The following is a 24,381-nucleotide window of genomic DNA, read 5'->3' as shown; positions in this document are numbered from 1 at the left end:
TTGGGACATTTGTTGTGTTCATGATCCACATTCTCGATGAGGAATCGAGTCCACCCTAAGAGTCCATCTCGTTTGAGTCAGAGTTGGAAATTTCACCACCCCTCAAGTATAATCCTCACAAAGTGTATCCGTGAACTCAAAAAGCATCAATGATAAATCAATAAGCATACCACAAACTTCATGAATATTATCATTAAAAGACCATGAAGGGAGATGTTACAAAAACCCTCTAACAGGGCAACACAACATATATCAAATGGTCCAAATCCACATAAAAGAGCCATAAGACGAGTCGGGCGAGTCAAGGTTTTCTTGATCCACCTTTCTTGAAGCTTGGGTCGCCCGACCCGACCCCAAATTTTCCAAGCACCAACCCAATAATCCATAATGGGTTTCAAGTCCATTTATGGGCGTGGTTGTTTAGGTGGGATGGAAGATCCATACCTCCCAAACCAGTGCTCCATGGTCGTGAAGCCAAATACTTTTGATATAAACTATGGTAAAACAGATCAGCTCATGCCTTTGGTAGCCACTAGCTTCTCATATGATTAATGGAGATCGATTCCACTCAACTTCATGATCTAGTCAAAACCCTAGGATCATGGAAAAATCCATAGGTTAGAAACCATACTCGGATAACTTTATTAAGCCTAGAAATAAGTAGCTTGAATGGCCTATAGAGAAAAAGCCCAAGGGACTAAGGGTTGAGAAATCCATTCACTAATCTACGAAATCCAGCATACAGAGTCTCTTATGATCCAGTATGTGAGCATATTCTCCCTTTATTGTATTTTCACAAGTACATTTATATTTGTCAATTGGATGATTATGGTTACTCAGTTATATTTTCTTCAATTCTTTGTTGTGTTCATGATCCACATTCTTGGAGGCTGATTGGGACATGTCGTGGACAATGGAATTTAATATTTTTGATGAGTTGAGAGTCCTAAATAATGTAACTTCAACTTTCACTACTGACTTGTTATCATATTTTTATTTGAATAATTTTTTTCAAATTTTTATTTATGAAATTCCCATCTTAGACATGTTTCTTCTTCTAGATTAAAATTTTTGGCTTCTACCAAAGCGTTAAAAAAGTTAAAAATTAGTGATATTTCTAATTATTATGTTGTAAACTTGCTAAATTTTTAGCTTTACCTTTTAAGAAAAGTGTTTTCATTTCTTATGCACATTTTGATCTAATTCACTATGATGTATGGTGTTCATCATCAATTCTTAGCAAAGTTGGATGTTGATATTATGTCTCATTTATTGATAATTAATGTTGGGTGTCTCTTATGAAAATTAATTATGGATTATTTTACATTTGCCATATGTTATGTGTCATGGTTAAGACTCAATATAATGTTGTTATATAGTGCTTCTATTATGATTTAGGTGGTGAATGTGCCTGTAACAACTTCTATGAATTGTGTTCTTATGAGTGTGTCATTCATCAAACATTTTTTTACAAACACTTCATAATAAAATGGATTTGTTGAAATGAAACAATGTCTCGTTGTTGAGGTTGCGAGGTCTATTTTATTGTATGCTTTTGTTTCAATTGAGTTTTTGGGTGACATAATCCTTACTATTGTTCAAGCTATTAATAGAATTTCATCGTCTATCACATCATGTATTCCCTCCTTTGAAAAGTTGTATTATTTTATCCTTGTTAATTCTTCTTTGAAAGTTTTTTTCTTGCTTTGTTCTTCGTCCACAAGTAAAACCTAGTAAGTTGTCTTCTCATTTTTCCTTGTGTATTTTCCTTGGTTATGGGGATGATTAAAAATGATATGTTCTTATGATCTTCATGAAAGAAGACTAAATATTTCCCGTTATATTTTTTTTGAACACATTCACTTTTACTCTCTTTCCTCTAATTATCATATTACTAGTGATTCATAACTCAACCATATTGATCTTTTGGCCTTAATGATAATATCTCTAGTGGTTTTAATGTTGTGAACTACCAAAATAATACTATTTCTACTCCATATATTAATAAGCTTATTGTTCTCGGGCTACCCAACAATCTTCTATGATCTTTTCTCTTTTTATTCATACTACTCTTATGTGTCCTTGTTATCCATCTTATGACTATAAGGCTTTGTTTGACAAACTATATTTTGAGTTTATAGATTATAGCTTATAAGCTCGTATGATAATAAAAGACCTGTTTGATAACAGTCTTTTTATCACGAGCTTATAGTTTATTCTACTAGATTTTAACTTTTTTATAGACATTATTTTAAATAGTGATTTATTTTATAGCTTATAGCTTATCATTTTTCTTCCATTAATACCCTTATAAATTTTAATTATCTTAAATATGCAATTATTTATTAATTAAGAAATGTCTTTTTATGTCATTTTACATTTATTAGTTAGTTAAACCGTTAATTTTACCAAAAACTTTAATTAGCTTATCAGCGATCAATCATCAATCATCAGCTATAAGCTATAAGTTATCAGCCATAAGCTATAAACTATAAGTTAGTTTATCACCCAACCGTTAATTTTACCTAACAGAACCTAAGTTTACTTAATTTTTTTATTTTGTCTATTTCATTTACTTTATTTCATTTACTTTTTCTCTAACCTCTATTCAAAACTTGTCTAAGTCATATTCCTATAAAGAGTGTATCTTCGACCTTTTTATGTAGCAAGATATGACAAAAACATTTTTTGCTTTACAAGCGACAAATAATTAGGAATTGTTATGTCTGCTTTCTAGAAGATGCGTCATTAGGTATTGTTGGATATACAAAATCAAAACTAAGTATGATAGATCGCTTAAGCGCTACAAACCTCATATTGTGGTTAGAGGATTCTCTCAATAACATGTTATGGATTATTAAGAAATGTTTTCTCTAGTGGCCAAGAAAACTATTATTCGCATTCTTATTGTAGTTATATCAATTGGTCAGTTGCATATTTCTCAAAATGGATTTTAAATATCCTTTTTATTTAAATGGTGATCTTTACGAAAAAGTTTATATGGAACCTCTACTGGGTGTTCCTCATAATGAAGGGGAAATGCGTAAGGTAACCAAGGCTATATATGGTGTGAAACTAACTCTAGTATTGGTTTGAGAAGTTTACCATTACTATTATATCTCTTAGTTTTCAACTCTAGTGATCGTGATTCTACTTTGTTTGTCATAATCACTTATCATTGTCGTATTTTACTCTTATTATATCTTGTTGATATGATTATTACAAGTGATCATGTTCATAAGATTGATTATTTAATATAACAACTAATCAAGCAGTTTGAGATGAAGGTCTTAGGTGTTGTTAATTACTTCATGAGGAACTTCAGGATTGAAGTTGTCTAATTTCCTAGCGACTACCTTCTCTTTCAATTCAATTACATTTCCAACATCCTTCAACAACTTGCCTTTATAATAACAGAGCAACATATAGTCTTCATTAATTGAATGGAAAATATGCTCTCTCTTATGGTGTTCCTATACAAAATCTCAATGTGCATCTTACTTTAGTTGGCAGCGTAGTGTATATTACGAATATCCGACTTAATATTGTTTAAATTGTTCATGTTGTTAGTCAGTTTATTGTCTTTCCCACTACAGTACATTTGCCAGTTGCTCTTTATGTCCTTCATTATTTTTAAGGAACTCAATTTTTAAACCTTTTATGTCTTTCATCTTCCTCATAAAAGTTACATGTTTATTCTAAGGTTGACTGAATTGGTGATTCCATAGATTATAATTCTACCATAAATTTTGTAGTGTTTTTGGAAACTTTCTTATTTCTTGGAAAACTAAGTAACAAGATATTGTATTCCCCTCTTCTACGAAAGATGAGTATCGTGATATGGCATCCACCACTATTGAAATAGATTGACTATGTTAGTTACTTTTTGATATGGTGTCTCTCTTTTTGAACCAACTCTCGTGTATTTCATGAATGCTCTAAACATTAAGATTGATTGTCACTTTATTTATTCTATGTCATCTTCAGCATAGAACAACTACTCCATGGTTCATCTCTTCTTCTTTGCAAATCGCTAACGAAGACACATTCCATTAAGAATCAGACTTCAATCATTTATAGAAACTTCTATACGTTGTTTAATTTTTAAAAAAGAAATACAAATGGGTAGAAGAGGCAATTGTCTGCCACCAATCAGTTCATGAAAATTGAAATTTCCTTCTTAAATTTTGCGACGTGTTTAACACGTCACAACTAATTTTTTGAAATTTTGAACCTTTCTCCTCATGTGAACGTTACAACATTTAGTGTTTTTTATTTTACTTTTTAGTAGTGACGTGTTTCCCACGTCGCAACTTCTTTTTTCAATAATCAATATCTGACTCCCAATGACTTTACATTATTTATATTATTTAAAGGCAGTGACGTGATTATCACGTCGCAACTATTAATTTTTTGACACGTGATTATCACGTCACTAAAACACTTCGGAGGAGAGCTTTATTCTTGTAGTGCAACCAATTGATTTGAAATAGTTGAGTTAAAAGGAATAGGAAGTTCATGGTTCATTTTTTAACAAAAATGTAAACATATACTTACAATTTGTCATTAAAAAAATACAAATCATTTCGAATTTGTTATGCAGCCCAATAGGCCCAAGAGAGTTAAGAAAGTGCCTTTTTATTTTAAAGACTATTGTTATTAATTTGCTGTATTTTCGTATGGGCCCATAGCCCAATTCTAGGATCCTCTTTGGTTCCCAACCCTAGCTATATATAATTGTATTTCCTCTTTCATTGGAGTTTATGAAGAAAGTATGAAGTTGTTTATTGTCCATTTCTTTTAATGCCTATTTGATCTGAGTTTTATAGTCTAGCTAGTTCTTAACATTGGTGCTTTCATCTTCATTACTCTACCCTCCCATGGCTCCCCCAAAACCCCCAAATCTTTCTTCTAAAGAAATTTTAGAAGAAGCCATTCAACTCACTTCCCAACATATTACTCATGCTATGCAAGAAGCTAATGACCAGATTGATGATCGTTTTGCACAGATTTCTTCAGATCTGGCCCAACAAGTTGGACAGATCCGGACTCAACTTGAGAACGAGAAGTCCGTGGAGGACTCCCGCTACGAGGCGCTTATGGCTGCACTTGGCAAGATCTCGCTGCAGCAGGAGAAACAGCCACAGCAGACCGCTGCTGCTACAGGACCCTCGGGATCTAGTTCTTCTGGTAAGTCTCCCCATCAATCTTCCATCTCTTTTGGATCAACCCCTTTTTCCCAGATTTTAAATTCTGCCACTACACCTCTTAGACAATCAACTTACATGACTCAACCCATTCCTCAACCTTCTATTCCTACCCATTCTGCCACTACCCCTCTTAGACAATCAACTTACATGACTCAACCCATTCCTCAACCTTCTATTCCTACCCAGCAACGCTTCTATTCTGCCCCTCTCCCACCACCACTTTTCCCTACTTACCCACAATTTATCCCAACAATCCCTACATTTTTATCTAACCAGAATCTTCAAACTCAATTTTCCCCCCCAAACCCTTACTCACAGCAAACCCATATTCCCACCCTACCACCACTCAGAACACCCAAACTTGAACTTCCCCCTTTTGATGGATCCAACCCACTAGAGTGGCTGTTTCAAGCAGAACAGTTTTTTAGTTTTTACAATTATCCGACAGAAAATCGTTTGTCGCTTATTTCCTTTTATATGAAAGGTGATGCTCTTGGTTGGTTTAAGTGGATGCATCATAGTCATTTGCTTACTGATTGGGTCTCTTTTACACGGGCTTTAGAGCTGCGTTTTGGCCCATCTACTTATGAAAATCATCAGGCTGAATTATTTAAGTTAAAACAAGATGGCACAGTTGTGGAATACCAAACCAAGTTTGAACAGCTCGGCAATCAAGTTGTGGGATTGCCCCAAGAAGCTATTCTGAATTGCTTTATTTCTGGTTTACATCCTGACATACGAAATGAGATGGCAGTCCACAAACCTACCAACATATCACAAGCTATTGGCTTAGCTAAATTGATTGAAGCCAAACTAAAGGACTCTAAGCCCAAATTCACCAAAACCTATGCCAACACATACAGCAAGCCCATATACACTAACTCTTTGAGTCTGTCACAAAAAACAGTTCCCAACCCTTCCACCCCACTAAACACGGTTTCTAAACCGCCTTCCACCAGCCAACCCAACCGCTTACCCATTAGAAAATTTTCACAAGCCCAGATTCAAGAAAGACGAGCCCAAGGGTTATGTTTTAATTGCGACGAGAAATTCATACCCGGTCATAAATGTGCAGCAGCAAGGTTTCTTATTCTTATGTGTGAGGATGAGTTTGTGGAGCACGACATTATAAATGACACAATTCAAGAGCAGGATCCACAACCAGACCCAGCGGACACCTATTTTCAATTATCCACTCAAGCTCTAACGGGCCAGTTTTCTCCACAAACACTTAAATTCAAAGGCTTGATTGGAGGTCTATCAGTTATGGTCCTAGTTGACACAGGGAGCACTCACAACATACTTCAGCCTCGAATAGCCCAGCACCTCAATCTTGCTACCACTCCAATTCCTCAATTCTCCGTTATGGTCGGAAATGGCTCTCACCTTCAATGTGAAGGAATTTGTCCCAATGTCAAACTCATTCTCCAAGAAAAACAATTTAAACTACCTTTCTACCTTCTACCCATTGAGGGGGCTGATGTTGTCCTAGGGATGGCTTGGCTAAGGACACTTGGAACCATCCAAGCTGATTTTTCTATTCCTTCAATTACATTCCAACATAACAACTCCCCAATGACCTTACAAGGAGACTCTACTTCCCTTCCCCAACCCACTTCTTTCCACCAATTGAAACAATTAATCCATCAACACTCAATTAGTTCTTTCCATCTAATGATACTACACTCCACTCCATCACCCAACCCTCCCTTGGAACCTGAACCACTACACAATTTACCTAAAGATACTGACCCACAACTTTCCAGAATTCTGCATAATTACCCTTCAGTTTTTCAGCCACTCAATACCCTTCCGCCTCCTCGTTCCCACGACCACCACATTAACCTTTTGCCCAACACTAACCCTATCAATGTGAAACCTTATCGATACCCTCATTCCCAAAAGACAGCCATGACAAACATTATTGAGGAAATGTTAAAAGAAGGCCTAATCATACCCAGCCATAGTCCTTTCTCATCCCCGGTGTTACTTGTTAAAAAAAAAGATGGGACGTGGCGTTTTTGTGTTGACTACCGCGCATTGAATGCAGTCACAATTAAAGACCGTTTTCCCATACCCACAATAGATGAACTACTTGATGAACTCGGTTCTGCAAAAGTTTTTACCAAGTTAGACCTACGCTCAGGCTATCATCAGATCCGAATGGCATCAGAAGATACACATAAAACAGCTTTTCGTACTTTCGACGGACATTATGAATTCTTAGTTATGCCCTTTGGCTTGACTAACGCCCCATCTACATTCCAATCTGCTATGAATGACCTTTTGAGACCATATTTACGAAAATTTGTTTTAGTTTTTTTTGATGACATACTGATTTATAGTTCCAATTTTACTGAACATTTAGATCATTTGCAGGTGATTTTTGAATTACTTAAGGCTAACAGTTATGTGGTGAAACTATCTAAATGTGTATTTGCAGTTCCTACAGTTCACTACCTAGGACATGTGATTTCCAAGGGCACAGTGGCACCAGACGCAGAAAAGATTAAGGCTATTTTAGATTGGCCTCAGCCACGTTCACTCACGGCACTCAGAGGGTTTTTGGGCCTTACCGGATTTTATCGTCGCTTTGTAAGAAAATACGCCTCTCTCGCCGCTCCCCTCACCGATCTTTTGCGTTCCACTAAATTTGTTTGGAGTACAGAGGCCTCCAAAGCCTTTACAGAATTACAACATCATATGACCGACATGCCGGTTTTGACACTACCAGATTTTACAAAAAAATTCATTGTTGAGACCGACGCTTCAGGAGTAGCCATAGGTGCTGTGTTGTCCCAAGAAGGCCATCCCATTGCCTTTTTCAGTAAAAAGATGTGTCCTCGGATGCAAGCTTCCTCTGTTTATGTCCGTGAAATGTTCGCTGTAACAGAAGCAATAAAGAAGTGGCGTCAATACTTAATTGGGCAGGAATTTCATATATATACAGACCAGAAAAGCTTAAGAAATTTGTTGTTACAGAAGATCCAAACTCCAGAACAGCAAAAGTGGGCAGCGAAATTACAGGGTTTTAACTTCGAAATTTTTTACAAACCTGGGAAGTCAAATGTGGTCGCTGATGCTCTAAGTCGGAAATATTCTGCAGAGGAACCGTTGTTGTTTTCTTTGTCTTCAGCCATACCGGATCTCCTATCCAGATTGCGCTCTTTCTACACTACAGATACAGCAGGAAAACAGTTACTTTCGAAGTTACAAACAGATGACGCAGAACAGTCGCTATTCAAGGAATCAAATGGTTTGTTACTCTATAAGGATAAGTTGTACATACCAGACATAGATCAACTGCGAGCACAAGTCCTAAAAGAATTTCATGCCACCCCGATAGCTGGACACTCAGGCGTTAAAGCCACTCTTGCGCGTGTTTCTGCTTCTTTCTCTTGGCCAGGCATTTACAAAGAAGTTAAACACATGGTTAAATTCTGTGATACATGTCAACATAACAAATATTTAACACAGAAAAAGAAAGGTTTACTTCAGCCCTTACCAATTCCAGAAAAGGTTTGGGACGATATCTCAATGGATTTCATCACACATCTGCCGAATTCGTTTGGTCATACATGTATTTGGGTCATTTGCGATCGCCTTTCCAAAACTGCTCACTTCATTGCTCTTCCATCTCAGTTCACAGCTAAAGACATTGCAAATCGTTTCACAGTGGACATTGCTCGCCTTCATGGAGCCCCCAGATCTATTGTCTCCGACAGAGATCCTTTGTTTCTCAGCAACTTCTGGAAAGAATTTCACAAAACACAGGGAACAACTTTAAAATACAGCACTGCTTACCACCCGGAAACAGATGGTCAGACCGAAGTTTTGAATAGATCTGTCGAAACATACCTTAGGTGTTTTGCGAGCACACACCCCCGACAATGGTTTAAGTACCTTCATCTTGCAGAGTATTGGTACAACACCTCTTTTCATTCCGCCATCAAAACCACTCCTTTCCGCGCGCTGTACGGTCGTGACCCTCCCTCAATCTCAGATTACTTGTCTGGATCTGCCCAGGAACCTTCAGTGGACACCATCTTGCAACAACATCAGGAGATCTTAAAGACATTAAAAGCACATCTTCAGAAAAGTCGGATTCAAATGGAGAAACAAGTGAACTTAAAAAGAAGTGACGTTACCTTTCAACCTCATGACCTTGTCCTTCTCAAACTTCAACCATATCGCCAACAAACAGTTCAGAAGCGGACGTCTCACAAATTAGCCCAACGTTTTTTCGGTCCTTTCTCCATCATTAAACGTGTCGGAAATGTTTCATACATGTTGGATCTTCCGTCTTCGTCACGTATACACCCTGTTGTTCACGTCTCCCTCCTCCGTCCTTATTTTGGAGACAACCCAGAGAAGGATTTCCACCCAATACCGCCTGACACACGTTTGCTGTTAGATCCAGGTGAATCTACATCCACCGAAACCTGCAAAACGCACATGAATGAATCAATACAAGAAACCGTAACGGAATCTGTTATAAATGGCGGAACGTTGCCGGATATCTTACCTTCGTCTCTGACCCCATCTTGTGCGCTAAGATCTGACCCAGCAAAGATGAACGGAGCGCCGGCACCTTCATCGCATACTGAGAGCGATTTTGTCAAAGGAGAACAAACTAGAACTGAGAAAGTTTCTGAAGAGAAAGCGAAAGAGAAAGAGAAAGAGAAAGAGAAAGTGAATGATTTTGGAACGCAACATGGAGACTTAAGTGTTTCACTTCAAGGGTTTAAGTCTGAACACTCCACCCCACGTGATCTCAACGGATCTCTCATTAAAGCTTCTGCACCGTTAGATGTTCATCCAATGGTGGACACGCTTTCCCAGGCCCAGCTGTCTTCCACGCCCCAGCTGTCTGCACAGTTCCAAGACAATTTTCACACGCCAAGGACCCACTTTCCGCGTTTTGGTCTTCCCACGCGTGAGGGCACACTGCCCAACATAATCCTTCCAGATTTTTCCCTCCTACCAGCTGCCAGCGGATTTCAAAATCCCTCCCTTGCAAAATCTGTTCCGTATGGGCCTCCACCATGTTTTCAAAGCCCAACGCCACCAAAATCTTTGAACCTTGAGGACAAGGTTCTCCAAGAGGATGAGAGTATTGTTATGCAGCCCAATAGGCCCAAGAGAGTTAAGAAAGTGCCTTTTTATTTTAAAGACTATTGTTATTAATTTGCTGTATTTTCGTATGGGCCCATAGCCCAATTCTAGGATCCTCTTTGGTTCCCAACCCTAGCTATATATAATTGTATTTCCTCTTTCATTGGAGTTTATGAAGAAAGTATGAAGTTGTTTATTGTCCATTTCTTTTAATGCCTATTTGATCTGAGTTTTATAGTCTAGCTAGTTCTTAACAGAATTTCTTCTCCAAAATCTCTCTACAATCATGCTCTAAAGAGTAGTACATATATTAAGTTGTTTGCAAGAGACAAGTGTTCCATCATCCATTTATGATACTTAATCTCTTGCAATATAATCTCGGACACATTGCATTAAATTTTGTCCTTAAATCACAGCAACCTAAATTGTCACCTTATTTCTCTCTACTAATACCGACATTTCCACACTCACAAAATCCCACTCAGAAACAACCAATTAAGTTACAACAATAACATGTACGTGACTTACAACAGTGCTCAATATATTAACTTGACTTTTGTTAAATCTTGTTGCTACATGATTTAGTATGCTTTATGTTTTAGGACAAAATTTTAACTGTGATGCAATGATATTTGTTACAGATTTTCACTAGACAAAATGAAAGATTTTTGGAACATGATCTGTGATGGTTCTGCTTGTTTTTCTTCGCATGGAGGAAAACATTATTGTTTCGCTTTTGAGGTTCTGAATGATCCTTCCTCATGCACCAACCATTTGTTTATCATTTTCCTTGATCTGTTGTTGCTAATAATGCTGTCATTTATGATGATTCAAAAGTGTTTGTTGAGGCCTATTCAAGGTCAGAATAGGGTGGAAAGGCATTCAAAGTTGCAGCTAGTTTCTGCAATAACCAATGGCTCTATTGGTTTGTTGCATTTTTGCTTAGGAATTTGGATTTTAGAGGAGAATTTAAGGAAAAATCTCACTGTTTTTTTTCTTAGTTTATGGATGCTAGAACTTGTTCAAGGATGCATATGGATGGTAGTTGCTTTGACTACAAGTCTTGTGTTGAAACAACTTCCAAGCACATGGATTTGGTTATTTTCAATACTTATATTCTTTGTTTCTAGTGTTTTATGTGCTTTGTCCTTATCTTATGCATTTAGCAGCAAAGAGTTGTCCCTTAAGGTTGCTTTAGATGTTCTATCTGTTTTGGGATCATTTTTGCTGCTTTTTTTCACATACAAAGCATGTAAGTATGAAAACATTGACAAGGAAGTTAATGGAAGTCTATATGCATCTTTAAATAGTGAGGTCCATGATGTTGATCGTGATAGCCCGATAGGCGTAACACCCTATGCCGATGCTGGACTTTTTAGTAGAATGTCGTTTTGGTGGTTGAATCCATTGATGAAAAAGGGTCAAGAGAAAACACTTGAGGACGAGGACATTCCTAAATTGCGAGAGTCAGATAGAGTAGAAGTGTGTTATTCGTTATTTACGGATCTGTTGAATAGTCAAAATCAAAAAGACGTGTCATCTCGATCATCGTTGTTGTGGACAATCGTTCTGTGTCATCAGAGAGAGATTTTGATATCGGGATTCTTTGCGTTTGTCAAGGTACTCACTTTATCTTCTTGTCCTCTACTTTTGAATGCCTTTGTATTGGTGGTTGAAGGTAATAGAAGTTTCAAATATGAAGGTCACTTATTGGCTATCACTCTTTTGTTTACAAAGATTTTAGAGTCCTTATCCCAGAGGCAATGGTATTTTCATTCTAGAGTCATTGGTATGAAAGTTAGGTCATTAATTACAGCAACAATTTACAAGAAACAACTGAGATTATCCAATACTGCTAGATTGATTCACTCGAGTGGCGAGATAATGAATTATGTGAATGTGGATGCTTATAGAATCGGAGAGTTTCCGTTTTGGTTTCACCAGACATGGACAATCGTTCTTCAGATATGTATTACTTTAGTCATCCTTTTCCGTGCAATTGGACTCGCGACAATTGCAACATTGGTGACGATAATTTTGACTGTGCTTTTAAACACTCCACTAGCAAAGCTACAACATAAGTTCCTAACCGAACTTCTTGTGGCCAAAGATGAAAGGTTGAAGGCGAATTCTGAGGCTCTAGTGAATGTTAAAGTGTTGAAGTTATATGCATGGGAAATCCATTTCAAAAATGCTATCGAAAACTTAAGAAATGTTGAACTAAAATGGTTATCTTCAGTTCTATTACAAAAGGCATATAGTAATATTCTCTTTTGGTTATCACCTATTTTGGTCTCTGCTGCTACCTTTATGGCATGTTACTTCTTGAAAGTTCCTTTACATGCAAATAATGTTTTCACATTCATCGCAACTGTGCGCCTTGTGCAAGAGCCTATTTCAACCATTGCAGAGGTTATTGGAGCGATCATTCAAGCAAAGATAGCTTTTTCTCGAGTTGTTAAATTTCTCGAGGCACCTGAGCTACAGACTACAACTGTTAGAAAAAATTGTTATGATGAGAAGTTGAAGGGCTCAATTGTAATCAAGTCTGCGAATTTTTCATGGGAAGATGATATATCGAAAACAACGATAAGAAACATAAATTTAAATGTTAGTCCTGGACAAAAAATAGCTATTTGTGGAGAAGTTGGCTCCGGAAAATCAACTTTATTAGCAGCTATTCTTGGTGAACTCCCTAACACTAAGGGGCAAGTAAGCATTTATTCCCTTCATATCATATACTTTGTTATATTTTAATTCATTGGTGTCAAATTCTCTTTTGTAATTTACAGATCGAAGTTTATGGAAAGGTTGCTTATGTTTCTCAAACAGCATGGATACAATCAGGAACAATACAGGAAAATATTTTGTTTGGATTACCTTTTGATTCTCAAAGGTATCAAGAATCACTTCATAGGTCTTCATTGATGAAGGATCTTGATTTGTTTGCGCGTGGTGATCTAACCGAGATAGGAGAGAGAGGTGTTAATCTAAGTGGAGGTCAGAAGCAGCGAATTCAACTTGCTCGAGCTCTTTATCAGAATGCAGATGTATATCTCTTAGACGATCCTTTCAGTGCTGTTGATGCGCACACTGCAAAAAAATTGTTCAGTGTAATGACTTCTTTCTTAACAAACTGCATTTACGTCAGAAGAATAATTCTTTATTGAAAGATGGATTTGACATTTGACAGGAATATATATTGGAAGGACTTACCGGAAAGACAGTCCTTCTCGTGACTCATCAAGTCGACTTTTTCCCTGCATGTGATTCTATTTTGGTAATTTCTTGCAAATTATGATGTCAACTTCTACTTGTGTACTCAAATTTCTTATTGTACAATTCTCTTTTCTATCTGCAGTTGATGTCGGATGGAAATATACAATATGCTTCTAATTATCATGATCTATTGACCTTAAGCGAAGAATTTAAGGATCTGGTTAATGCACACAAAACGAAAGGTGGTTCTTCCCGGCTTGCAGATGTTACTTTAACTTCAATACATTCAAAGTCTAGTAAAGAGAAGATACAAGAATTTTCAGAGCAGTCGATTGATGTTATAAATGGTGATCGGTTAATTAAGCAAGAAGAAAGAGAAAAAGGAGACACGGGGTTGAAGCCTTACTTACAATATCTCAATAAAAAAAGAGGTTACATATACTTCCTTGCCACTGGTCTTTCTCACCTGATGTTTGTAATTTGCCAAATATTACAATACTCCTGGATGGCTGCTAGTGTTGACAATCCTCATGTCAGCGAATTGAAATTGCTTGGAGTTTACTTGTTGATTGCGTTTAGTTCTACAATGTTCGTTATAATTAGAAGTCTACTTGCAGTTGCATTGGGTTTTCAATCATCAAAAGTTTTATTTAGACAGTTAATAAATTCTCTTTTTCGTGCATCGATGTCTTTCTATGACTCTACGCCGTTGGGAAGGATACTTAGTAGGGTAAGCTTATAAAATTGTTTTTACCGTGTAACGCAATTTGATAAAGTAATATATTGGATTGTTGTTTCACTTGTTTATTTTTATGTAGGTTTCATCAGATCTGAGTATCGTGGATCTTGATATCGCTTTTAGCCTCTCCAGTGGGGTAGCATCCACTATATCTTATTATGCAGGGCTAATAGTCTTAACATCCATCGCTTGGCAAGTCGTGTTTTTGTGTATACCAATGGCCTATGTTATTATTCGTATACAAGTAAGACAGATGAATGATACGGTATGATAGATAAATAATTTTTTAAGTTAGAAAATATTTGTAAGTAAATATGTGTTTTTATTGTAATAGAGACACTACTATGCATGTGCAAAAGAACTTATGCGGATGAATGGCACAACAAAGTCCTCAGTAGCTAACCATGTAGCTGAAACTGTTGCTGGAGTTATGACAATCCGAGCTTTTGAGGACGAAGAACGCTTTTTCAACAAGAATCTTGATTTAATTGATCTCAATGCTGGTGCTTTCTTCCACAGTTTTGTCTCAAACGAGTGGTTTATCCAACGGTTAGAAACAATCTACGCAGTCGTTCTTGCCTCTGCAACACTTTGCATTTCTATGCTTCCTCTAGGGACTTTAACTCCTGGTGAGACATCAGTATTATTAACATTCAAATGTCATTGTTTGAATCATGTTATATTTTTGAAAAATTATAAGCTTTTATGATCAATACATTATATATTTCATGCAGGTTTTGTCGGTATGGTACTTTCTTATGGCCTTTCGTTAAACAGTGTCTTAGTATATTCCATTCAATGCCAATGCACTCTAGCAAATTATATAGTATCTGTTGAGAGGATAAGTCAATACACCGATATACCAAGAGACGCCCAAGAAATGGTAGACGGAAATCATCCTCCACCTAATTGGCCAGTTGTAGGAAAAGTAGAAATAAAAGATTTGAAGGTAGTTTATACTTATTTTGAAAAAATGCGAGATGAAACTATCCGAATAATTTATTTTTTTGTATGATGTTTTCAGATACGATACAGGCCTAACGGACCACTTATATTGCATGGTATCACATGCACATTTGAAGGAGGGCGCAAGATTGGTATTGTCGGTAGAACGGGAAGTGGAAAATCTACTCTTATAGGTGCATTGTTTCGTCTTGTGGAGTCGGCAGGAGGGAAAATTTTAGTTGATGGAATAGACATATCATCTATTAGGCTTCATGACTTGAGGTCAAGTTTTGGTATTATACCTCAAGATCCTACCCTTTTCATTGGGACTGTTAGATATAACTTGGATCCTTTATCTCAACATTCTGATCAAGAAATATGGGAGGTGATTACTATAATTTCTACATTTTGTTTTAATTTTGTTTATCCTAGAAATGAAGGATTAACAATATATGTTTTCCATGCAAAGGTTCTTCAAAAGTGCCAATTGCAAGAGTCTGTCAAAGATAAAGGTGGTTTAGATTCCTCAGGTACTCTTTCTAGTTCAAATTTTTAATGTTGAAACTAAACTTTATGCAAGAACATTGTTTGGAGATAAGTTAAAATATTATGTAGTTGTTGAAGACGGGTCAAATTGGAGCATTGGACAGAGGCAACTATTTTGTTTGGGACGTGCTCTTTTAAAGAGAAGTAGGATATTGGTGCTAGACGAAGCGACTGCATCAATTGATAATGCAACTGATTTGATTCTTCAGAATACCATTAGGACAGAGTTTGCAAATTGTACTGTGATAACAGTAGCACATAGGATACCAACTGTGATGGATTGCAACATGGTTCTTGCCATAAGTGATGGTATGTTCATACTAAATGTCGAAAAAAATAATCAAATTCATCCTTGAATGATATTAACATTTTCATTTGAGTTCTCGAGAAAATAAAAATATGCTAAGAGCTCGCTTTGTTTGATTATATTTACAGGAAAATTGGTTGAGTATGATGAGCCATTAAAGTTGATAAACAGAGAAAGATCAATGTTTGGAAACCTTGTAAAAGAATACTGGTCTCATTTTCAATCAGCAGAATCACATTGAAGTGGAGAAAAATTGTACCAGCTTACTGTGATTGAGGGATTTTCAAAATAAAATAAAAAATAGTTCAATGTTGGGCCAGTTTGTTTCAGCTTTAAAAAAATGGATTCTTTCTTTGTATTTTTTAAAATAGATTTTCTAAAACCGTTTTTCAAAATATTACAAGTTTTTTTATATTTGTTTTTTCTAAAATGAAACATTAATTTTGACATCTTATAACATAAACATACATAATTGAAGACCAAAGTTCAGTGAAAATCATAATTTTTTCAAAAAGTTGTATTTCAAAAATGATTTTTATGTATCTATTTGAAATAGCTTCAAAATTAAGTGATTTTTTGAAATTTTGATATTCAAATTTTTTTCCCATAAATAGATGAAATACCTAAAATCACATTCTAAGAATATCTATTCAAACAAAATTTTCATTTGAAGCTTTTATAAAAAGTTTCTTTGCAAAAAAATTTTTCACAAAATTTGGTAACACTATAAAAATCATTTTTAAAAAAAGCCAAAACAAACGGGCCCGTTATTTAGTCAAAATGAAAAGAAAAACTTATAAAACCGACTTTTTAAATAAGAAGTGTCATTCTAAACTCAATTATTTAGTCAAAATGAAAAGAAAAACTTATAAAACCGATTTTTTAAATAAGAAGTGTCATTCTAAACTCAATTATATATATATATATATATATATATATATATATATATATATATATATATATATATATATATATATATATATATATAGGTGTGATTTATCCAAAATATGATAAGTGTATACACACTGTGTCGGTCAAAGGCCCAAGTACCCATGGCTATGTGTCTCCCAAAGGCCAAATAACACGAGACCCACTTATCTAACCTGCTACATCAAGTCTAAAGAATAAATACCTTCAGAAAGGGTTTTCAATACATAATCTCTAATCTCCACTCCCATTTCAATTATCTAATCCTAAACTGAATTGGACGATGGAGTGATAATCATGCAGGTACACCTCTCTTAACCGTCGTATCAACTTTTCTGGTTCAAGAATCATCGTGATCGCAACTTTGGATCCACGGTACTGCATTACGGAATCACCGAAAAAAGCTTCGCGCTGCCATAGCTTTAGCAATCATCCATTTCTGGTTCCGAAACAGAATATTGATGCCATTTGAGGAAATCGACTTCCAATTTCCACGATTTCATATCCTATCTTCAACTCACCAACGAGTACCATAAAATTTCCTCTAGATGCATCCAGAGTTTCCACCGACCGAATAACAAAGCAAGGGACCACGGTTTTCTTATTTTAAAATGTCATTTTATGTTATTTTGTATTTATTAATTTTTAATGTAACTGTTAATTTACCAAATACTCAAATTTATTTATCAACCATTGATCATCAACTATAAACTACCAATCATCAATTATAAGCTATCAGATATCAGTTATTATTTATTTTTCTCAAATAAAGTCAAGGTGCGGTAATGACTATTTATATTATATGGATTTATTTAATTTAATAGTTAAAATTAGCAGTACAAGACTTGATGAACATATTTGATCTTTCACTTTAGAAACCATATTGTATTTGAAATGTATAAAAACAAAACAAATTTTTTATTTTGACAAAAGATCAATATCAAAACTATAAATATTTACCATTTGAATATATAACTATGATCTAGAAAAGACCTTTCTAATTCATGTATAGAAAGTGAACAAAGATTTGACAACAAACTTTGGAGCGATCTTCTACCTTGGTTCGATGGTGGAAGATATATCTGCAAACATTCTGATGTTCAAGTCACGTAAATGTGAAATTTTTATATAATAAAATTGTGTAACTAAGACTAATTCAGCGTATGCCTTTTATTAGAAGGTACTAGAATTTCTTAGAGTCGAAAACCTTATGTTTACTACAACTGCCTTCAATAAGAGCAGTAGAACCTTCTCCGATTCTTATCAACTCTGATGTGTACTTCTAAGGCACGTCTAAGAGTAATAGAACATTCTTCGTCCTTTACTAGACTTTGACGTTAATATGTCTAGTTGTCTTTCTAATCAACAGTCCATAGTCATTTATTGCCTTGTAGTTTTTGACGTTAATATGTTTAGTTGTCTTTATAATCAACGGTTCATAGGTGTTTGGTCGACCTCAATCAGATAAAATATTAAGGCGTGACGACTCCGTAGACTTGAATTCATTGAATCATTTCTTGTGTGATGATGATCTTGATTTAGCAATCAGATAAAATATTAAGGCGTGACGACTCCGTAGACTTGAATTCATTGAATCATTTCTTGTGTGATGATGATCTTGATTTAGAACCATAATATAAACTCGACAATCCATACCTAATGTCTGATCTTTATGAATGTCCTTTGTTCATTGTCGTTTTGGGTCATTTCTTGTCGTTTTGTGCCCTTTGTTCATAAAACTTTTTTGTTCACTGTCAGTTTGTGTGGCTTTAGCTTTATCATTTACAATTAATTTAACTCTTGGCAATACTTTATTATTTTGTGTAGGGTCTAAAGTGGCTTTAGTGTAAAATATATGTATACAATTTTAAAATAGTGAGTGCCCTTTATCCCAAGAGAAAAGTTGAAAATGACAGAGATTTAATCATAGAATATTAAAGCAAACCAATTTAGCCATTATGCAATTGTCCATATGCGTTTTCCACATCCTGTCTTGAAAATTCACATGATTTTGCCTATTTATGTTATAGGATAGTGAGTGTAATATTTTAAAAATTAAATATTTACTAGAAACAGACAACCATAAAAATAAAAGTAAAATACATTAAGGATGTTAGAACAATGTCACATGAAAGTTTAAAAATAAAATTATGTTACTGTAAAAACGGCTGCAACAAAACAGTATTGAAAGGTGTCGATATCGATACTTTTATTCACCGTATTTGTGATAAAAGACAACTTGTGGTTAATTCACACCACAAAGATCGCAATCAACATTACAACATCTTGAACAACCGAAATCACTAAATCCTTTACGCGAATGTTATTTAAACTTGGTCACATGTTTTGTGTAATGTTGTGTAATGAGGAGGTTAGATGAATGATGCTCTTTTCTTTGTTTTCATCTGCACACAAAAACTGAACTTGTTGCATAGATTGAAAAGTTGTGATATTTACTTTGACGGTGCAAAGTGCTTTTTGCCACACAGCTAAAAAGATGGAGGATTATTGGAGCATGATTTGTTCTGAGAATGGACAAAATCTTTTCAGTTATGATTTCAAGTTTTTGAAAGATCCTTCTTCATGCATCAACCACTTGTTGCTCATTTTCTTTGATTTATTCATGTTAATCATGTTATCAATCATAATGTTCCTAAAGTCTTCTTCAAGACCCTTTCGGAGTACAGCAAGATATTCAAACTTGCAGCTAGTTTCTGCCATAACCGATGGCTCTATTGGGTTGTTGCATTTATGCTTAGGAGTTTGGGTTTTAGAGGAGAAGTTAAGGAAAAACCACAATGTCTTTCCTCTTAACTGGTTGTTACGAGAACTCTTTCAAGGACTCACATGGTTGGTTGTAGGTTTAACCATAAGTCTTCAGATAAAACAACTCTCAAGAGTATGGTTGTGGCTGTTTTCCATTCTCATGTTCTTTGTTTCTAGTATATTATGTGTTCTATCGATGTCGTATGCTATTCGAAGCAGAGAACTGTCCCTCGCGGCGACTTTAGATGTTATATCTTTTCCAGGAGCAATCTTGCTGATGTTATGCACTTATAAAGCATCTAAATGTGAAGATACTGTCAGAGACACTACCGAAAGCCTTTATGCTCCGTTAAATGGTGAGTTTAACGATGTTGTTCCTGATAACAATGTAACCTTATTTGCGAAAGCTGGATTCTTTAGTAAGATATCGTTTTGGTGGTTGAATCCATTGATGAAAAAGGGACAAGAAAAAACACTTCAAGACGAGGATATTCCAACGTTACAAGAGTCTGAACGAGCAGAGAGTTGTTATTTGTCGTTTGTAGAACAAGTAAACAGACAGGGAGAAAATGAACCATCATCGCATTCTTCGGTACTATGGACAATTGTTTTATGCCACTGGAAAGAGATCTTTATGACAGGATTCTTTGCTTTGATCAAGGTACTTGCTGTGTCTTGTGGCCCTCTACTTCTGAATGCCTTCATATTGGTTTCTGAGGGTAATGAAAGCTTCAAATATGAAGGTTATGTGTTGGTCATATCACTCTTCATCATGAAGATCGTAGAATCCCTATCACAAAGACAATGGTATTTCCGAAGTAGAATTGTTGGGATGAAAGTTAGATCGCTACTTACTGCAAGTATTTATAGAAAAACATTACGGTTATCTAATTCTTCTAGATTGATTCACTCTAGCGGTGAGATAATGAATTATATGACTGTGGATGCTTATAGAATCGGAGAATTTCCATTTTGGTTTCACCAGACATGGACAACAATCCTCCAATTGTGTATTGCGTTAGTAATTCTTTTCCGAGCAATTGGACTAGCAACAATAGCTTCATTGGTGGTTATAGTTCTCACCGTGCTTTGCAACACTCCAATAGCAAAGTTACAACACAAGTTTCAGAGCGAACTTATGGTGGCACAAGATGAGAGATTGAAGGCTAGTTCTGAGGCTCTCGTGAATATGAAAGTGCTAAAGCTATACGCGTGGGAAAGCCGTTTTAAAAATGCTATAGAAAAGTTAAGAAATGTGGAACTCAAATTGATATCTGCAGTGCAATCAAGTAAGGCGTACCTTCTCTTTCTATTTTGGACCTCGCCGGTGTTGGTGTCTGCTGCTTCATTTCTAGCATGTTACTTCCTTGAAGTTCCTTTGCATGCAAGTAATGTTTTCACTTTTGTGGCAACTTTACGCCTGGTTCAAGAGCCCATTACTGGTATCCCGGATGTACTTACGGTGATCATTCAAGCAAAAGTTGCATTTGCTCGGGTTCGTAATTTCCTTGAGGCACAAGAACTACAGGGTGCAAATTTCAAGAGCAGGTGCTTTAATGACAACCTCAAAGGCTCGGTTTTAATAAAATCAGCCGACTTTTCATGGGAAGGTAATGTATCAAAGCCAACACTAAGACACATAAATTTGGACGTTAAACACGGGCAAAAAGTGGCTATTTGCGGAGAAGTTGGCTCTGGAAAATCAACTCTTTTAGCAACAATTCTAGGAGAAGTTCCTAATACAAAGGGAACTGTAAGCTTTTATTTCTTTCTAGTCATACTCTAATTTGTTATAGCTTGGATGATATTCCAATTTTCTCTTTTTCTGAATTACAGATTGGTGTTTATGGGAAGTTTGCATATGTTTCCCAAACAGCATGGATCCAAACAGGTACAATACAAGAAAATATTTTGTTTGGATCCGAGTTTGATGATCAAAGATATCAAGAAACACTTCAAAGGTCTTCATTGGTGAAGGACCTTGAGTTGCTTCCCTTTGGAGACCTCACTGAAATAGGTGAGAGAGGAGTTAATTTAAGTGGAGGTCAGAAACAGCGAATTCAACTAGCCCGAGCTCTTTATGAGAACGCTGATATATATCTATTGGACGATCCGTTTAGTGCAGTTGATGCACATACTGCAAAAAATTTATTTAATGTAATGATATTTTTTCTTCATGTTTTTCATTTACATGTCTAATGTCATTTTTTTTTTACTAAAAGATTGTTTTGAAGCCTGACAGGAGTACATCATGGAAGGACTCAAAGGGAAAACTGTCCTACTTGTGACTCATCAAGTTGATTTTCTCCCAGCATTTGATTTTGTTTTGGTAATTTCTCTCATCTTAGAGTAATGATTACGTCTTCGTTCATCTTGTAGTATTTTATAATCTCCATTTTTCATCTCTTCTATTTACAGTTGATGTCAGATGGGGTAATCCTAGAAGCTGGTCCATTTCACTACCTATTGACAAGAAGCCGAAAATTCCAGGACCTTGTCAATGCTCACAAGGAGACCGCAGGTTCAAACCAGCTTGTGAATGTTACTATTTCGAAGGAATATTCAACTTCTAGAAAGGTTACACGGACTTTCATGGAAAAGCAGATCAAAGAAACAAACGGAAATCAATTAATTAAGCAAGAAGAAAGAGAGAAAGGAGACATAGGATTAAAGCCTTACTTACAATATATGAATCGGATGAAAGGCTATATATTCTTCTTTGTGGCTTCACTCGGTCACCTTATGTTTATGGTTTGTCAGATATTGCAAAACTCATGGATGGCTTCTAATGTAGACAATCCTCGTGTTAGCACGTTGCAGTTGATTTTAGTTTATTTCCTAATTGGAGTTTCTTCGACCTTTTTCGCATTGATCAGAAGTCTATATGTAGTTGCTTTGGGACTTCAATCTTCAAAACACTTTTTCCTACAGTTGATGAACTCCCTCTTTCGTGCACCAATGTCTTTCTATGACTCTACACCATTGGGAAGGATACTAAGTAGGGTAAGCATAGTAAACAATAATTTCCTTGATATGTAATGCAGTAAAAAAATATTTATTTCATTTTTATTTCTTTGTTTAGGTTTCATCTGATTTGAGCATTATGGATCTTGACGTTCCATTTAGCCTCACTTTTGTCGTGGGATCGAATATAACTTTTTATTCGAGTCTTACGGTTTTAGCTGTTGTCACTTGGCAAGTATTGATTGTAGCTATACCAATGGTTTACGTTACAATTCGCTTGCAGGTAATGGACATGTTCTTTTAATCAAAAACCCATAACTTGAACAGAAAGCAAATATCGATAAAGCATATTTTGTGTTATAAGCAGAAATACTACTTTGCCTCAGCAAAAGAAGTGATGCGGATGAGTGGCACAACGAAATCCTACTTAGCTAACCATGTAGCTGAAACTGTTGCAGGAGCTGTGACAATAAGGGCTTTTCACGAGGAAGATCGTTTTTTTGAGAAGAATCTTGATCTAATTGACATTAATGCTAGTGCGTTTTTTATTAGTTTTGCCTCAAATGAGTGGTTGATCCAACGGTTAGAAACAATAAGCGCGGGTCTTCTTTCCTCTGCGGCGCTTTGCATGGTTATACTTCCACCAGGGACATTCACTTCTGGTGAGAATTTGGTTATTGTTAGTATTATAATTATTTTCTTCTGTTCTCAAAAAAATCGAATCAACTTTCACTATGCAAATTACTAAATTTCAATATCCTTCATTCCAGGATTTATTGGTATGGCTCTATCTTATGGTCTTGCACTAAATTCTTCCTTAGTATTTTCGGTTCAAAGTCAATGCACTATTGCAAATCATATAATATCAGTAGAGAGGCTAAACCAATATATGCATATACAAAGTGAGGCCGAAGAAATTGTAGAAGGAAATCGCCCTCCTTTGAATTGGCCAATTGCAGGCAAAGTAGAAATAAATGACTTAAAGGTAACTGGTATTTTATTTTTAAAATGCGAAGCATCATAATGTTTAGAAAAACGGGATTTGAAATGAAGTACATAATATGTTTGTTTATACCATGTTAGATACGATACAGGCCTGATGGACCACTAGTACTTCATGGGATCACATGCACATTTGAAGCAGGTCACAAGATTGGTATTGTTGGCAGAACAGGAAGTGGGAAATCTACTCTTATTGGTGCTTTATTTCGTCTAGTGGAACCAACCGGAGGAAAAGTTGTAGTTGATGGCATAGACATATCATTGATCGGCCTTCATGATTTAAGGTCGCGTTTTGGGATTATACCTCAAGATCCTACCCTTTTTAACGGGACAGTAAGATATAACTTGGACCCTTTATGTCAACACACCGATCAAGAGATATGGGATGTAAGATATACTACACTTTATATAACTTTGATTTGGATAGAAAATATGGAATAATTCTTATATAATATGAAGGTTCTTGGAAAGTGTCAATTGCGAGAAGTAGTCCAAGAGAAAGACGAGGGCTTAAACTCCTCAGGTAAACTTCAATCTTTTTCTTTTATTTGTTATAAATAGGACAAGAGAGAGTAGTTAGTAATGGTTAGTGAAAAATTGTTGTGCAGTTATTGAAGATGGATCAAACTGGAGCATGGGAC

General features: G+C 35.8%; 3 protein-coding genes across 4 annotated transcripts in view; all 3 read left to right on the top strand.

Moving 5' to 3' along the window:
- The first annotated feature begins 4,880 nt into the window (after window positions 1–4,880).
- LOC131650697 (uncharacterized) lies at window positions 4,881–10,397 on the top strand. Its single transcript, XM_058920396.1, has one exon. It carries the CDS (start codon window positions 4,881–4,883, stop codon window positions 10,395–10,397), a length of 5,517 nt encoding a protein of 1,838 aa, XP_058776379.1.
- Window positions 10,398–10,580: 183 nt separating this feature from the next.
- Window positions 10,581–16,417, top strand: LOC131653022 (ABC transporter C family member 10-like). Its single transcript, XM_058923050.1, has 11 exons — window positions 10,581–13,037; window positions 13,118–13,438; window positions 13,519–13,605; window positions 13,687–14,274; window positions 14,363–14,527; window positions 14,618–14,912; window positions 15,018–15,232; window positions 15,308–15,613; window positions 15,698–15,758; window positions 15,844–16,083; window positions 16,210–16,417. The coding sequence occupies exons 1-11, from the start codon at window positions 10,983–10,985 to the stop codon at window positions 16,320–16,322; spliced, it is 4,446 nt and encodes a 1,481-aa protein (XP_058779033.1). The 5' UTR covers window positions 10,581–10,982; the 3' UTR covers window positions 16,323–16,417.
- Window positions 16,418–19,259: 2,842 nt separating this feature from the next.
- The window catches only part of LOC131653023 (ABC transporter C family member 10-like), a 6,183-nt gene continuing 1,061 nt past the window's right edge, over window positions 19,260–24,381 (top strand). For both annotated transcript variants that reach the window (XM_058923052.1, XM_058923051.1), the window contains exons 1-10: window positions 19,260–21,527; window positions 21,611–21,931; window positions 22,017–22,103; window positions 22,193–22,777; window positions 22,857–23,021; window positions 23,106–23,400; window positions 23,509–23,723; window positions 23,822–24,127; window positions 24,200–24,263; window positions 24,349–24,381. The exon at window positions 24,349–24,381 is cut by the window's right edge and continues 207 nt beyond it. In XM_058923052.1, the coding sequence (XP_058779035.1) occupies window positions 19,506–21,527; window positions 21,611–21,931; window positions 22,017–22,103; window positions 22,193–22,777; window positions 22,857–23,021; window positions 23,106–23,400; window positions 23,509–23,723; window positions 23,822–24,127; window positions 24,200–24,263; window positions 24,349–24,381 (4,093 nt within the window). In that variant the 5' untranslated portion in view covers window positions 19,260–19,505. The remainder of the gene's footprint in view (window positions 21,528–21,610; window positions 21,932–22,016; window positions 22,104–22,192; window positions 22,778–22,856; window positions 23,022–23,105; window positions 23,401–23,508; window positions 23,724–23,821; window positions 24,128–24,199; window positions 24,264–24,348) is intronic.

This window comes from Vicia villosa, linkage group LG2 (assembly GCF_029867415.1).
Source record: "Vicia villosa cultivar HV-30 ecotype Madison, WI linkage group LG2, Vvil1.0, whole genome shotgun sequence".
NCBI classification, from domain to species: domain Eukaryota; kingdom Viridiplantae; phylum Streptophyta; class Magnoliopsida; order Fabales; family Fabaceae; genus Vicia; species Vicia villosa.
Note: the sequence above shows the minus strand (reverse complement) of the source record. Positions and strands in the feature narration are given on the sequence as shown.

What these genes read in the sequence shown, in the direction of transcription:
- LOC131650697 (XM_058920396.1), top strand. Translation starts at nt 4,881, where the DNA reads ATGGCTCCCCCAAAACCCCCAAATCTTTCTTCTAAAGAAATTTTAGAA.
- LOC131653022 (XM_058923050.1), top strand. Translation starts at nt 10,983, where the DNA reads ATGAAAGATTTTTGGAACATGATCTGTGATGGTTCTGCTTGTTTTTCT. An exon ending in TCCCTAACACTAAGGGGCAA is followed by an intron (nt 13,038 to 13,117) that starts GTAAGCATTTAT and finishes TGTAATTTACAG; the next exon opens with ATCGAAGTTTATGGAAAGGT. An exon ending in GGTTCTTGCCATAAGTGATG is followed by an intron (nt 16,084 to 16,209) that starts GTATGTTCATAC and finishes TTATATTTACAG; the next exon opens with GAAAATTGGTTGAGTATGAT.